Source organism: Lepisma saccharinum, chromosome 4 (genome assembly GCF_977018435.1).
Source record: "Lepisma saccharinum chromosome 4, izLepSacc3.1, whole genome shotgun sequence".
Lineage (NCBI taxonomy): Eukaryota > Metazoa > Arthropoda > Insecta > Zygentoma > Lepismatidae > Lepisma > Lepisma saccharinum.
In genome coordinates, this window is record NC_139232.1 from 13,148,647 (window position 1) to 13,163,349 (window position 14,703).

General features: G+C 37.5%; 1 protein-coding gene across 1 annotated transcript in view; it reads left to right on the forward strand.

The window, feature by feature from the left end:
* LOC145986386 (ATP-dependent translocase ABCB1-like) overlaps positions 1 to 14,703 on the forward strand; it is a 91,053-nt gene that overhangs the window by 18,749 nt on the left and 57,601 nt on the right. Inside the window, exons 3-7 of the mRNA XM_083120332.1 lie at positions 14 to 261; positions 3,859 to 3,988; positions 4,508 to 4,641; positions 13,387 to 13,558; positions 13,854 to 13,978. Of these exons, the coding sequence (XP_082976458.1) occupies positions 14 to 261; positions 3,859 to 3,988; positions 4,508 to 4,641; positions 13,387 to 13,558; positions 13,854 to 13,978 (809 nt within the window). The remainder of the gene's footprint in view (positions 1 to 13; positions 262 to 3,858; positions 3,989 to 4,507; positions 4,642 to 13,386; positions 13,559 to 13,853; positions 13,979 to 14,703) is intronic.

Consider the following 14,703-nt stretch of genomic DNA (forward strand, 5'->3'; position numbering starts at 1 on the left):
AAACATTTTCCAGGGATTTGCAAACTCTACCCAATCCAGCACTTTTTACGGTTTAGAAGATTCTACTACTCCACTTCTCCCTGCATCTAGCACACCCAACAATGCAACCTCATATTCCACCTATATTACGAGTAGTACACAAAATTGGCTTTCATCTTCCAGTACATTAAACAGTTCATTCCAGCCAGAGGCTGTACAGGAATTAATTTCATCAGTTACATCAACTATAAAAGTTTATACACAAGATGGATTTTCTTATAGGTAAATAATATCAAAGTTTGTGCCAAAATTAGAATAAGTTGTTTTAAGACATACTGTAGTGTTATGTCACATATTCTATTGTCTATTATATTATCTTATATTCTCAAAAGTTCACATAACAACTGTTGGATATTACAAAATACTCCCTCTGCCCCATAATTATTGTCCGGTACACTTTTGTTTGTTGTCCCATAATAATTGTACAATATTCAAGCTGTGACATTGGTGTATACAGAAGAAGTAAATGAAACACGGAAATGTGTCATACAACGTTATTACTCAAGGATCAGTACAAATTGGCCAATCAAGTATCCAAAAGAACCCAAATAAAAAGTTACCATTTTGGCATACCGGACAATAATTATGGGACAGAGGGAGTAATAGAGTAAATGTTAGTACTAACATAGTTATTCAAAGTTTTTTTTATTCTTGTGGTGATGTTTTGTTCTGGTTTCCCAGAACGTTTTCAAGCTTACACTAGCAAGACATACTCATGCACATCCTTACATGGTTAGTTGCTCTACACTAATATTCTAGTAGTGTAAGCATGAAAAAGTTGTGGCAAACCAGCACAAATTGTCTCCGCAAAAATAAAAGTTGGTTTAATAGTAAGATTTACTGGACTATTTTGTTACATTATATGTTTACTTTTATTGTTGACTTGTATACTTCTGTTGTATCATCAAAAAACATGTAGGGGCGACCAAGGAAAAATGATCCCTCTAAGGCATCGTTTCTCAACCTATGGGGTGCGACCCACTGCTGGGTCCCAAGGGGGCATTAGGTGTGTCTCGAAGTCGGGGTCGAAAATTTATTTACTTTGTCTTAAAACCCTATTACATTTAAATTACTAAGATATATTGTTCTAACAATTTAAATTCAACCTGTGTTGAACGTAGCGTAAACTCTACATTTCTGTTATTCGCCCTCTACTATTGCTTTTCACTGGTATCTCTCTCATGTTTATATCAAAGGAATCGGAAATATGTTGTTTTCGTTTCGGTCACAGCAATGAGTTCTTAATTATCTGGGTGTAACATGCATGTCGACTTAAGGTGTCGCTTGATATTTCCGACTGCCATTCAGATGAGGCAGTTGCTCATGCAGTTGTGTGAAAAGGGATTTTCATCTCTGATTCTAGTGAAAAGCAAGTACAGAAATAGACTTGACGCTGACTCAGATTTACGACTTAAGTTAACTACCATTGAACCCAACATACCCCATCTTATGTGGCAAAGGCAGCCCCAACCATCAAATTAGTTCGGTGAGTAAAAAAAAATTGCTTTGATTTTCAGCATGTGTGTTTAGTTAGATGTTAGGCTAAAGTAAATGAGTCTTTAAAATTACATATTTACTGTTCTATAATGAAGTATGTGTAATTTGTTTAAGCAAGCGTAAAAGAGGGCTTTTTAAAGAACTCGATGTTAACAAAAATATGATTATAAACTGGTTGCACACCCCTACAAAAGATTCTACTAGTGCCCATGCTTATGGGTCCCATTAACTGTAATATACTACAAGGTGACTGTAATATACTACTACCCTGACTAAAATAGGTTGAGAACCGCTGCTCTAAGGTATATTAAACCATATTTTCCATAAACATTGTAATATAAGAAAACTATTACACATGTATTTTGGTGCATATCTTAACTATTATTTAGAATTGGTTTGGAAATTTTAAATCGGAAATGTAGCATAGAGTAAAGACAAACATAAGATAATGCAAATGATCATTTTGCTCCTGGTGTAGTTTCTTAGGTATGTTTCAACAATGTAAATGGCTTGTCGAAATGTAGAAAACTAAAATTTTACTTTAGAAATTAAAAATAAACAGCTACACTTTATACATTTAACTTCGTTGGACTTACAGAGATAACACATAAAGTCAATGCCATCATCCAGTACAACACATTGTTCATGAGGCCATTATTTACACATCTCACACATAATCCAACCTTCGTATCAATGTCAGAACTCTTGCTCCTTACAGGGGTCATTATGCCCCAATGCTGTTACAAAATGCTACAACAAAACAGCATCGTGAAAAGACAGAACAAAGCATATACAAGTAATCCATTATATGCTTTGATCACTTCATTATTTGTGATTATTTTCAGAGTTACTATTCTCTACATACCAGTGTTGAAAAGCAATCACTTCCCTTACATCAAGAGGATTTATAATAATATTTTTTGCCATAAATCTTAAACAAGAGATTGTGAGTGAAAGTATCTCAGACAGTCTTCATTCAACTGAAGAGGTAGTACATGAATTGCCGACATAATAGCACAACTAACCGAGCAGAAATTATGAATGATCAATTTGCCCTGTGGGAACATTTCACCCTGGTCTCCCCTACATTTTAAAGCAGGTAGTTGAAAGTATAAAAATGAAGCTTTTTTGTGGTATTATGGTATAGAGCAGCATATGAATTAACCTTTTTGATTTGGGATGAATGCTATCTACTGAATCATTCATTTCTGAACAAAAATATATTTTATAAACATTCATCATACTGTACATACAAGAACTAGATAATGAAAAATGAAAAATTGCAGACTATTGTGGGGGAGTGGTTAGCGCAGGGTTTGAATCACAGCCTGGGCATTGGTGTTCTTTGTGAGTTTCTCTTCATCAATTTTGTCATATCATCACTCCTCATCATCTTTGTGATTAGCCAAAAGTGGCAGAAAAACGACGTAAAATAAACCAAATCAATCAATCGATCAAAGCTAATGAAAAATCCATAATTTTAGATAAATCAATCACTTACCTCCCTGGAGAAAAATGAATCCAGAATCCAGGTGGTTAGTCACAGGCAACTTCCCAGTGCCCCACAGCATACACATATTCCCACGCTAAGTGGTCTCTTCATTTCATTCTCTGAAAATGAAAGGTAGTGTATCATTTTTCGAAAATGAGCAAAATCTCTGATTTAATCTGGCCGATTTCCCGAGAACCCCTGTTTGAGGTATGTTGTCAAGAAAGCTTCAGTGTGTATTTGGATTTTCTTTTTTTCCATTGCTTTCTGCCACTTTTGTTAATCCTGATATTGGGAACAAATGGTGATGAAATTGATGAATGAACACTCACAAAGTCTGGGAATAGAACCCATAACTATCAGTGGTGAGATTGTGAGTCAATATGCTCAGCCACCAAGATGGCTGAAACTTCAATTCAATTGTTATATTTTTATGGGGGGGGGGGGGATTATTCCCAACAGGGAAGGAAATTTACCTTTGTTGCCAATAGTACTTGGGTTAATAGGGGTCCGTGGCATCTCCCGTTAATTCGCACCCTGGTAAAGATCCCTCAAAGAACAAAGCTTTCAAAGTCTCCATAGCACAGCTGGTCACTGCTACCTCTTCAGCATTCACCACCACGAAAGCGTCTATAATACTTAGATGTTAGTTAATAAAGTAAATATGAAAGTAGGTTTACAAATTATATTTTTTGCATACTTTCTTTGTGACATTTTTGTGAAAATTATAATTAAGTAATCACATTTACTTTGAACATATAGGGTATTGTAAGAACAAATTTATACATGAATTATTATTTTGTTCTAACTAAAATTCAAGTTGATGATTTCAGCACTTCAGAGCTTCCTCCCGCTTGGATTGGTCCTCCAATGACAGCTGAGGAATTTACATCATTTATGACACAATTTGCATTATATTACCTCTACATAGGGATTGGTGTCTTTGTTGCAGGTGTTCTTCAGGTCAGTTTATTACAATTTACTATGATTAGTTTCAAATTGACATAATCCATGACAATGCATTTTTTGAAAAAGTTTGACATGGTGTGTGCAAAGTAAAAATAGAAATTTTAATATTAAAATTACTTATCTCTGCCTTCTTCACCTTTCCCTTTCCTCGTTAAAATATGTAATATTGCAATTACATTGGCTTGTATTGAAGAAATAGTATTTCTATATCATGTCAGTCAGGAAACTAAGTTTATTTCTGAATAATTTAGAGATATTAAATTATATTTTGTCCTATGTTCTGTTACATATCAATTACTTTCAAGACAGTATGAAATGCAGAGTTTCAATACCTTGCCTGGAATTTTCTTTTCTGAAGAAATTATCTTACATGCATTACATTAATAGTTCACTCAATAGGGAGTATAATTTGATACTGCATTTACATAACTGATGTAAGAATATGTGAACTCACATTATTCATTCTACAGATTTGGCAGGTGCTTATTCATTTGCATTATTTTATATTTTCAGACTCTCTGCTGGGAAATGTCTTGTGAAAGACAAGTATTCAATTTACGGCAGGAATTTTACTATCAGGTTCTGAGACAAGACAGTGGATGGTTTGATAAAAATCAAACTGGTGATCTTACAACAAAACTAGCAGAGTACGTAAAATACTGTCCTTTGCCTTTATAAGTGTATAAAACAAATGCCACCAAAGTTTCAATGTCAATGCTCATCACTGATGGATATAATTGATTTACACCTGCCTCTACTTGAATATACAGAAATATTGATGATGCCAGAAAACAAATGAGTGGTGAGACCCAAGAAGGCATATTTGGGCTAAAAGAGCATTTATTTATCTGTTCTTGTTTGCTGGAAGGAGGAGTGAGTTAAAGGAGTTCAATGGTAGGGTATTCATCCCCTGCCCTCCCTCTCTGGCATTTTCACTGTCCATACATGTACAAGGGGCAGTCAAATGAAAACCATAATTTTTTTTCTATCTACTAGCTTTCTGCATGTATGGTTACACAAGTTTGCTGCATTTTAGCATAGACCCCCACATATACAGTATGTCCGCCAAGTCATAGTGGGGTTTCAGAGTTCTATAATATCTAAACGAAACAAAAACGAAGGGTAATTATTACACTGTATTCAGAGGCAAAAGGTAAAATAATTAAAAAGTTGTTTCAATAAAATAACAACATTGTTAAATACATTAACCGACAGCATTGCAGTTGAGTGTATATTGCAGAGGACATTTTTTCTGCAGCCAACAGAAGTGAAGAGAGAGGTCATACCACTAACCTCAAGAGGTAACAGGAGGAGTGGGTGCCAATGCAAGGGAAGTGCGGGGAAAGACTTTGGGGCAAGTGTACTATGGGATTATTCATATGCCTGTTTAGGGGCCCAGTTACCAGTCAGGCCTGCTGGACACAGGCCAGTGTTGTCACATTGGATTGGCAGGAAAGAGCTAAATCTCGCCTAAAATGGGGTTACTATTTCTCTGAAGCAACTAGAGCTAGACTGCAAAGCCAAGGCTGGATTTAACTACAACTGAGACTGTTTACATAATAGACAAAAAGATGGGTCCGGTACGTTTGCCTGACACTCACTTGCTCAACAACTCAGTTGCCCGACAGGTACATTTGCCCAATAACTCATTTACCCGATACTCACTTGCCCGACAACAACAATAGTGAGAAGTAATCTTTCCCTCTGCTTTTTTAAGGACTTGGGACCTTCCAGAATTACAGTTCATTCGGGGTAGCATTAAAAGATGTTATTATTATTGGCCGTCACTCTTACTCTTCTGCTACAAATTCCTTTTCAGTTTGTCGATGATGCATTAAGTAGCATTGCTTAATAGTCTATAATGTAATATTGTGTGCAATACCATGCAAGAAATCCAGGGTTTTTTGATTTATTCTATCGTTGAAAACAGTGGTGATGTATTTTTCTCTTTCAACGTATTCCTTGCGAGTTGACGAAAGAGCTCTACCACGAAGGATATCTTCTGTCCTACGTTGCACTTGTAACTGTTCCTTTCTGAGCTCATCAATTATTGTGTAAACACCAACATGAGATTTTCCAACAAGTGTCTCAAAACGTCTGTGCCATGCTTCGACTCAGTTTTGTGTTCTTGGAATACCAAGATTTACTCGATCTAATACGAACTAGAAATCTGGAGGAAATAAAGGAGGGCTTCGAGTTAATCTTCCATTTCTCGTTGTCCGCCTGATTTTACCATGTACATAATTATCCTTGAACCACTGTAACACTACTTTCGCTTCATCAGGAAAAAGAGGCTTTATCTCATCAAATGCAGATGGAATATCACCAGATGGAAGGAAAGCAAGAGTTGGAATATGTCGAAGTTTCAAACTAAATGTCTCATCTTCGCCATACCTTTTAGCAAGCACTGATGACTGAATATGGTGCCACACACTTTGTCCTAAATGAAAGAAACACCCTTTACTAGCAGCATCTGGGAATTCGTGCCTAGAAGGATTAATTGCTGCTTTTTCAAAGTCACTGATAATAAATTGAGGATTTAATTCAAGGTCATGTTTAGCTGCAAAGTCGTTCAAATATTGAAATAAATTAGTATAACACTCTTCTGATTTGCTGGTCATTAAAGCGTAAACAAGAGGAAGTACTTTTGCATTTTCACAAGTTCCAACAGGAGCGTGAATGGTGTACAGTTGAAAGAAAAGTGTTGGAACAGTTTTAAATGTCCCATCCATGATCCAATAAAGGGTGTCTTTCAACAGTGCGACATTTGTTTTTTGTTCGTGAACAAGAGTATGCGTTCATTGTTAAAGGATGAGTCCTTCACTAGAAAGTTTTCCTCACCAATAGTCCTAAGTTGTAATGAAATATCAATATTTTCCAAAGGAGTTGGCTGTGGAGGCAAAACTTCTTTATGAGCTCTTTTGATAACTTGACGTAGAGCTTGGCGACTAGGCATTGAAGGTTAACTTTGCTCCGGGACAGCATTGGTTTCTTCTTGAATAATTTGCGCTGGTGTGTCGCGAGTTTGGTGGACCTTTCGTTTAATATTATCTACTGCTACAGCAACATCTTTTTTGTTGCATCAGGTCCATGATTGTGTTCCCTCTGGTTCCGAAGGTGGTGTTGTCCAGCTACAAGTACAGTGTTTGCATACCCCCCACTCTTCAAAGTTTTTCGCTTCTTGCAACACCAATAAAACAAATCACCTCTGTTTTTATGTTTGGTCATCAAATAGCCATCTACAATTAACTTAGGGTGACCCCTTTTTGAAGCTATGAGCTCGCACACTTGAGCCATTTTCTCACCATTCTCCACCTGACTCATCCACCTAACACGAGGCAAAGCCGTGGTCTCACACTGACATGGGCCGACTATGTGGAATACAAAGAACGGGTGAAAAGAACAGCAGGTACTGCCATCTACTAGTGGTGAATAAAAAAACTACATGTCTGGAAAACGGCGTCGGTGAACTGAATGGTCGGACAACTGAGTTGTCGGGCAACCGAGTTATCAGGTAACTAAGTTGTCAGGCAACCGAGTTGTTGGGCAAATGTACCTGTCGGGCAAATGGAGTCGGGCAACTGAGTTGTCGGGCAAGTGAGTGTTGGGCAAACGACCTGATACGGAAAAGATAAGTACTTGGTCGATTCGTGATTTGGACAAACCTTGCTCCAAAGAACTACGTTGGCAATAGTAGTATGTACAGATGGACTTCTCTTCCACCACTGGAGGAGCAGAATTCTGTCGTCTGCTCACTGCACAAATGGCAAACTGTCCCGACAAATGTGTGGTTCTTCTTCCCCTTTCCACTTTTTTGCAAAGAAACAGAGATGAGGAATTGGCAAGGCTTGATCACTATTCACTGATTTTTTGCGGTAACTCTCTCATGAGTGATAGTTCTTTCTAGGAGTGATTGTGGCTAAATCACTGAGCGGATTGCAAAAAAAGAACGAAATGAACAAAAATCTAGATCGAAGGCATATTTTTTGGGGGGAGGGTGGGGTAGGGTGGAGATGATAACGTCTGATGGCCAGTAAAACTTTTGAAAAAGTCACACCACACCACTAACTGTATTGAAGAGTAACTCAAAGAGTTTCCTTACATATTTAGTGCAGTTCGATGTGGCTCCCGTTTGTTGCCCTACACACATCTAATCGATATTCCAATTCTTGCCACACATGACTCAGAACATCAGGTGTAACAGACTGGACCGCTTCTCTGATTTTCTCTTTCAAATGATGAATGTCGTTGACATGATCACAATATACACATTGTTTGATGTAGCCTCAGAAATAAAAATCTAAAGGCGTCAGGTCCGGCGATCGTGGTGGCCATGCTTTCCATTCATCCTTTCCTATCCACCTCTGTGGAAATGTCTTATCCAGAAACTTACAAACAACTTTGCCATAGTGTGGAGATGCACCATCTTATGGAAAAATGACATCTTCATCTTCAATTTGTGGCACTGCATACGATTCCAACATGTCAAGGTAGTTGTTTGATGTCATTGTAGGTTCCGCAAAGAGAAATGGGCCTATAACTTTATCATATGTGAGGGCACACCAGACTTTCACCTTAGGACTGTTATGTTCATTATCCATGTAGGTGTGAGGTTGTTCATTAGCCCATATTCTGATGTGATGTCGATGAACATGACCACACACGTGGAATGTTGCCTCATCACTAAACACAATCTTCTGTAAGAACAGATCATCATTGTCCATTTCACCAAACATCTGCACAGCAAATTCAAATCATTTGGGTTTATCAGTTGGGTGGATTGCATGTAACAACTGCAGTTTGTAACCTGTAAAATGGAGATGTTTCATCAAAACTTTGTGAACTGTTGTCTTCTTCAGACCTAGATTTCGAGCACAGACATGCATCGATTTCTTGGGGCTCCTTAGGTAGCTCTCCCATACAGCTTCAACACTCGTCACTAACCAATGGCTTCCCGGAACATTTTGCATCCAATAAACTGCCCATTTCCTTAAGCCGGTAATCCCACCGGCGATTTTTTTTTTTTATGTGCTGCCTCTTCATTGTACACACGATGTTCACGACGAGCACATGTCATAGATTCAAATTTTGCAAGCCAAAGAATGCATTGGACTTTCCTCTGCACCGTCCACATCTTGATTGATGGAATGGTGTCTTTGCTTTGCTACGCTTCCAAAACTCTTTGAGTTACTCTTCAATGCAGTGTAATAATCATCCTTTCTTTTTGTTTTGATTAGATATTATAGGACTCTGAAACCCCACCATGACTTTACAGACATACTGTATTATTACATGTTTTTACTCAAGAATAGGAATATTTGGGGTCTATGTGAAGTCACTTATGACCCACTGCGAAGGTCTTTCCACCCATATGCCTACGAACTGAGGCAATTGTCGAACTTCCTCCTCCATTTGTAAACTTGCTGGTGTGGTAAGCATGCATAGAGATATTGAACTTTTATTTGCCATAGAATGTCTATAAGTTTTAGACTTTCAGGGGGCAAGAAACCACTGCCCGTCTATGGTGCATGTGTGTAGGGAAGGTGCCATTTTTAAAATGACAATATGGCGTTTTGAACCTCGCCTGATCGGTGTTGCTCCCTTGAGGTCGTTTTGTAATTAACAGTTGATCCCTGATGCAAATTTGACCAGTATACAGTCTGTTCTATAATTTTTATTAGACTATTAAGGTTTTTAATTGACCCTCACTCATATTTATATTTCTTTATATTTGTATTCACACGTCTGGTTTTTCATTGATTGATTGACTTGGTATTTTAAGTCCACTTTATGCACAGTAAGGCTAATCGGGACTGGACCTACAGTTTAAAGTGGGATCTGAAACACTATATGCCTCCACCAAGTATCGAACCCAGGACCCCTTGATTACATTTGCATGTCTGGCTAAATGCTTAAATGGAGAAGCATTCACAGTCAGGGGAAAGGTTCATTTACACACAGATGTGTGTGTGTGTGTGATATTATATTATAAAATATTTGATTATATTTAATGAATAATTAAATTTATATATATATATATATATAAAATGTTATAATATTGAACAATACAATTTTTATACTTACATGCACATGTGTTTTACTTTTATTGTGCTTAATGGACAAATATTAATGGTATCTTAACCAGATACCATGGTGGCTCAGTCTGTAACGCGTCTGACTACCATGCTAAAGGTAGTCTGACTTGCTAAAGGTCTCGGGTTCGATCCGCGGCCAGTTCAAATCCGGGAACTTTTCTTATGTTGAAAGCGGCCCCGGTACCCTCCCACCGTCGAATGACATGGGTACCTGGGGGAGACCCTGAGGGGTGAAGGTGGTCAGGAGCATGATGCTGATCACATCACCCCCACTCAAGACTGGATCAAGAAAATGTGGGGCATTACCCCCACACCCCTATACGTCTTCATGGCATGGTGCTAAGCACAGGGGAGCACTTTACCTTTTTACCTTCTTTTTTAATCTTAACTAGAAATTTGGCCTTGCCCATACAGCACACATCTCCAAGGGATGTCCGTAGGACGTCCACAATGTCCAATTCAGATCCATGGATATTGTGGATGTCCATAAGACGTCCTATGGATGTCCCATTCTGGATATTCAGAATGGGATATCCATGGTACGTCTATGGAATATCCAGGACTGGATATCCATAGAATCTCCCATCCTGGATATCCATAGGACGTCCCATTCTGAATATTCATGGGATGTGTGGTATTACGTCCACATGTTACCACAAATTTGACATAAATGTTTTGATATCAGTGTAGATTCAGTTATGGTATCTAGTCTCAATTATGTTAGCACTCAAACTCTGTTATGCAGTAATAAATCGTAAATTAACAACATCTCCCAAAGGAATTGCATTGCCCGTGGACCCATTGTCTTTTCAGTGAGTCACGCATGTGCACCAAAGCAGGTGAAAGTTGCCACGAAGCTTTCTTTGTATCTCATCTCGAACACACACAACGGCAGTTTGCATGAGGACTTTACCTTGCATAAAGAATAAGTGCTGAGTGCTTACTACGCTTTGCATGTGAATACAAAGTACTTTTCGGATGTATAGATGCATGTGTGTGAATTTGTGTGCGTAAGTTCGTGTGTGAGAGTGAGTAAGTGAGAGAAAGAGAGAGAGTGCTTGTTATAAGCATGTGTATTCAAGGTCTTCAATTTGTGTAAATCTATTCCAGGGATGTTCTTTTCATATCCAAAGTATGTGCGAAAAATATCAGCATAATGTCCAGATTAGGTACAATTTTAGTCCAGAATATATCCTTATCCACAATGAAATAAAAACATCCAGAAAGTGTCCCTATCATGTGAATTCATGTCCGAAACATGTCCAAAAGTCATCCATAGAAAGTCCAAAACACATCCAAAAATGATCCACAGGATGTGCAAAACATGTTCAAGAGTGATCCACAGAATGTCCGAAACATATCCAGAATGTCCAAAACACATCAAAAAATGATCCAGAGAATGTTCAAAACACGTCCTTCCTGGATATCCTATGAATGTCCTCTGGACGGACATATGAATATCCAGGGGACATCCTATGGATGTCTACTGGACATTCCGGGAAATCCTATGCAGGCCCATAGAAAGGCACGGGCCGGGGGGGGCTGAGCCCCCTGGCACTGAGGTCAACCCCCTTGACATTAGGTGAAACAATTTTGTGTGATTTGTTTGCAGTGAAAAGTGAAAATGTAGACAGCAGATATTATTTTGCTCACAACTTTGGTGAAGGATACATTCAGGGAGCATGAACAGCAGCTATTACATTCATTCATCTTATTTATAAGAAGTGTAAGTAGCGGCAAGAATTTAAGAGATTCTCTTCTCTAGACTTCAGAAAGTTACTTCACAAGGAAGCTTCTTTATCTGTACCTTTGTTGCCCCTGTTGCGACCTCCTATTTATATAGAAATCTGTCACTTTGATGTAATTGTGCAAATTCCCTTTGCATCTGCGTCAAAGGTTAACAGCACCCAAGTTTTGGGGAATGAAGGGGAATTTTTATTGTTTTGGCCGGGAAGTGGAATCTACAGTAGGCACTATGATTGAATAATGTCCATCTTTTCTTGTGTAATATAAATATCTGTGTCATCAAACGTAGTACGGAGTGTGTAGTAAGGGATGATTTCAGTAGCAACCATTTAACACTTCAAGTGAGATTTGAAATGATATAGAAAATGTAGTATTTGTGTGATATTTCTAAACTTTATATAATTTAATGGCCCCCCACACACACACACACATAATTTACCTCCATTTAACACTGTTAAACTTTTGAAAAATGGACTTGATTTACAAAGCATCCACCTGATAACCCGTGAGCCCCCCCCCCCCCCCCCCGAGATCAATTCTGGCTACGGGCCTGATCCTATGGATATCCAGATTTTCGGCATGAATATCCAGGAGACGTCAATGGACGTCTCCTGGATACGTGTGTGCTGTATGGGTATGAATCTAATTTATGTCAGTTTTAATCTGCTCTATGAGTACAGTATTGCATGTTGGAAGACAGAGAAAGCGAGTGAGTGAGAGAGAGAGTGTGAAGATAGATATAGAGATATTGTAGACAGAAGTAACATGTACAAACACACACTAGCAGATCGGCATTATCCTTTGTTCTGTGTGGATGTGCTTTAGACATTATCCTTAGTAAAATACAGGGGTGGTGCCAAGGACCATCCAAGGGTCATGGTCCTTCACAAATCAGTCTAGTCCCAGCTGGTGTAAAAATGAAAGTAAGCAAATTCCACATTAAAAGTAATATGAAAGTGTATAAGCAATGATGATATACATTTTTCTTTGAAGATGTCGTCCACTAAATTCATTGACACTCTCCCCACCTAGAAAATTTTCTTGTAGGTGGAGATTCTTTAGGACCTGATCATTGATGGGGGTAGACACAGTCGCTTTTAATTTATCCTCTGAGTGAATCTACCCCTCAGTGGACTCAAAAATGTGACTGTCTTATAAAGTACTAATTTGTGTAATATATAATCAGTGCTCTATGTATACATATGTCATAGAACACCTTACCCCACCAGGTACAAAAACTTGCATAAAACATTTTCTCATGTACCTCATGTATCAATACCTAGAGGAAAATATATATGATTGTTGTATATTAAATAGGTAACAAAAAGAAGTAAAGGTATTGTTACCTCCACAGAATGTATATTTTACAGTACATAGATACGGGAAAACTACTAAAAGTGGTTCCCAAATAAAAGTAAATAAAAAAATAATGTGTATTTTAAAAAAGATATAGATAGCATTTAGGAGGTTATAGATTTATAGAGTCTTAAAGTATGGTAACTTCAATTGGATTTTGAGTATATTTTTATGGCATGTATTGGTTCTTTACAGTGATTTGGAAAGAGTTAGGGAAGGTATTGGTGTAAAGTTCAGCATGGTTGTACAAAGTGTTGCCACATTTATTTCTGGATTTATTGTTGGAGGATTAGTCAATTGGAAGCTCACATTGGTAATTCTAGCCATAACACCCATTCTGGCTGTAATATCAGGTGTTATGGGAAAGGTAAGTTTTAACAATAAGTAGAACTAATAAAGTATTATATTTTGATAATGCACACACAGACACAATTTAAAGTAGATCTATAATGAACTTTTAAACAAATTAGGAATTTGAAGCAAAATATATATAAAAAAAATATCTCTACAGCAAAAGTCTGAAAAAAGTTAATACTCGGAAGTATATAGAACTAAAATCTTAACGAAAATGTGTTAAGGAAAACTTATGTTAGAATGAAAAATATTAAAAAATGCTAAAAAAGTGTGTTTGCTTCATTAAGTGTTTACTGCTTTCTTTACAGTTTGCTGCCTCATCAACAGCCCGAGAACAAGAGAAGTATGGTTTTGCTGGACATGTTGGAGATGAAGTTTTATCTAGTATTAAGACAGTTGTAGCATTTAGTGGGCAACAGAAAGAAATATGGAGGTGAGAGGTGTAAAATGTGATAAAATGTAATTGCTCATTCACATATGTATGCTTGACTTATATCTTATTTCATTCAAGTATGGTTATTATAATAGGTTTCAATGCTGATTTGTGAAATATTTTTTTTGTAGAGAACATCCTCCTATCTTCCAATCTTTATTTGAAACCAATAGTATGCTCGAGAAGTCCCTGTACCCCTACTTATATGTATCCTGTTGCGACCGTGTTGAAACTTGGCCAGTATTCAGATGCTTGGGAATGATTTTGTTTTTGTAGTTGGCGCCCCTGATCTGAAGGTCACATGGAAAGTTCGCTCAAATTTGTATGTCAGTTGTTGCACCATGGTTGATGTGAGTGGACATAGTTATAGTGCCGAGGAATGAGTAGTGACGTGTGTGTGTGAACAAATGACAACACACAGGGTAAACGACGTACTGTAACATAATGTGAATTTTGAAAGTATGTTATAATGTAAAAAAATAGATACATATGTCATAATAAATAAATGACATGTATATATATATAGATGTAATATGCACTATGTAATATAATCTAAGGGACTTTGTGGACACCCTGTAGAGATATATACAGTGAAAATATCTTAAGTGTATAATATCGTAGATCACCTTGAGATATAAGAAAACTCTTGGATGGTATAAAAATACTGGATTATGTTGTTAATGAAGTGAAAAGTGTGGTGCATAATCCTTTGATTTACTGACTCC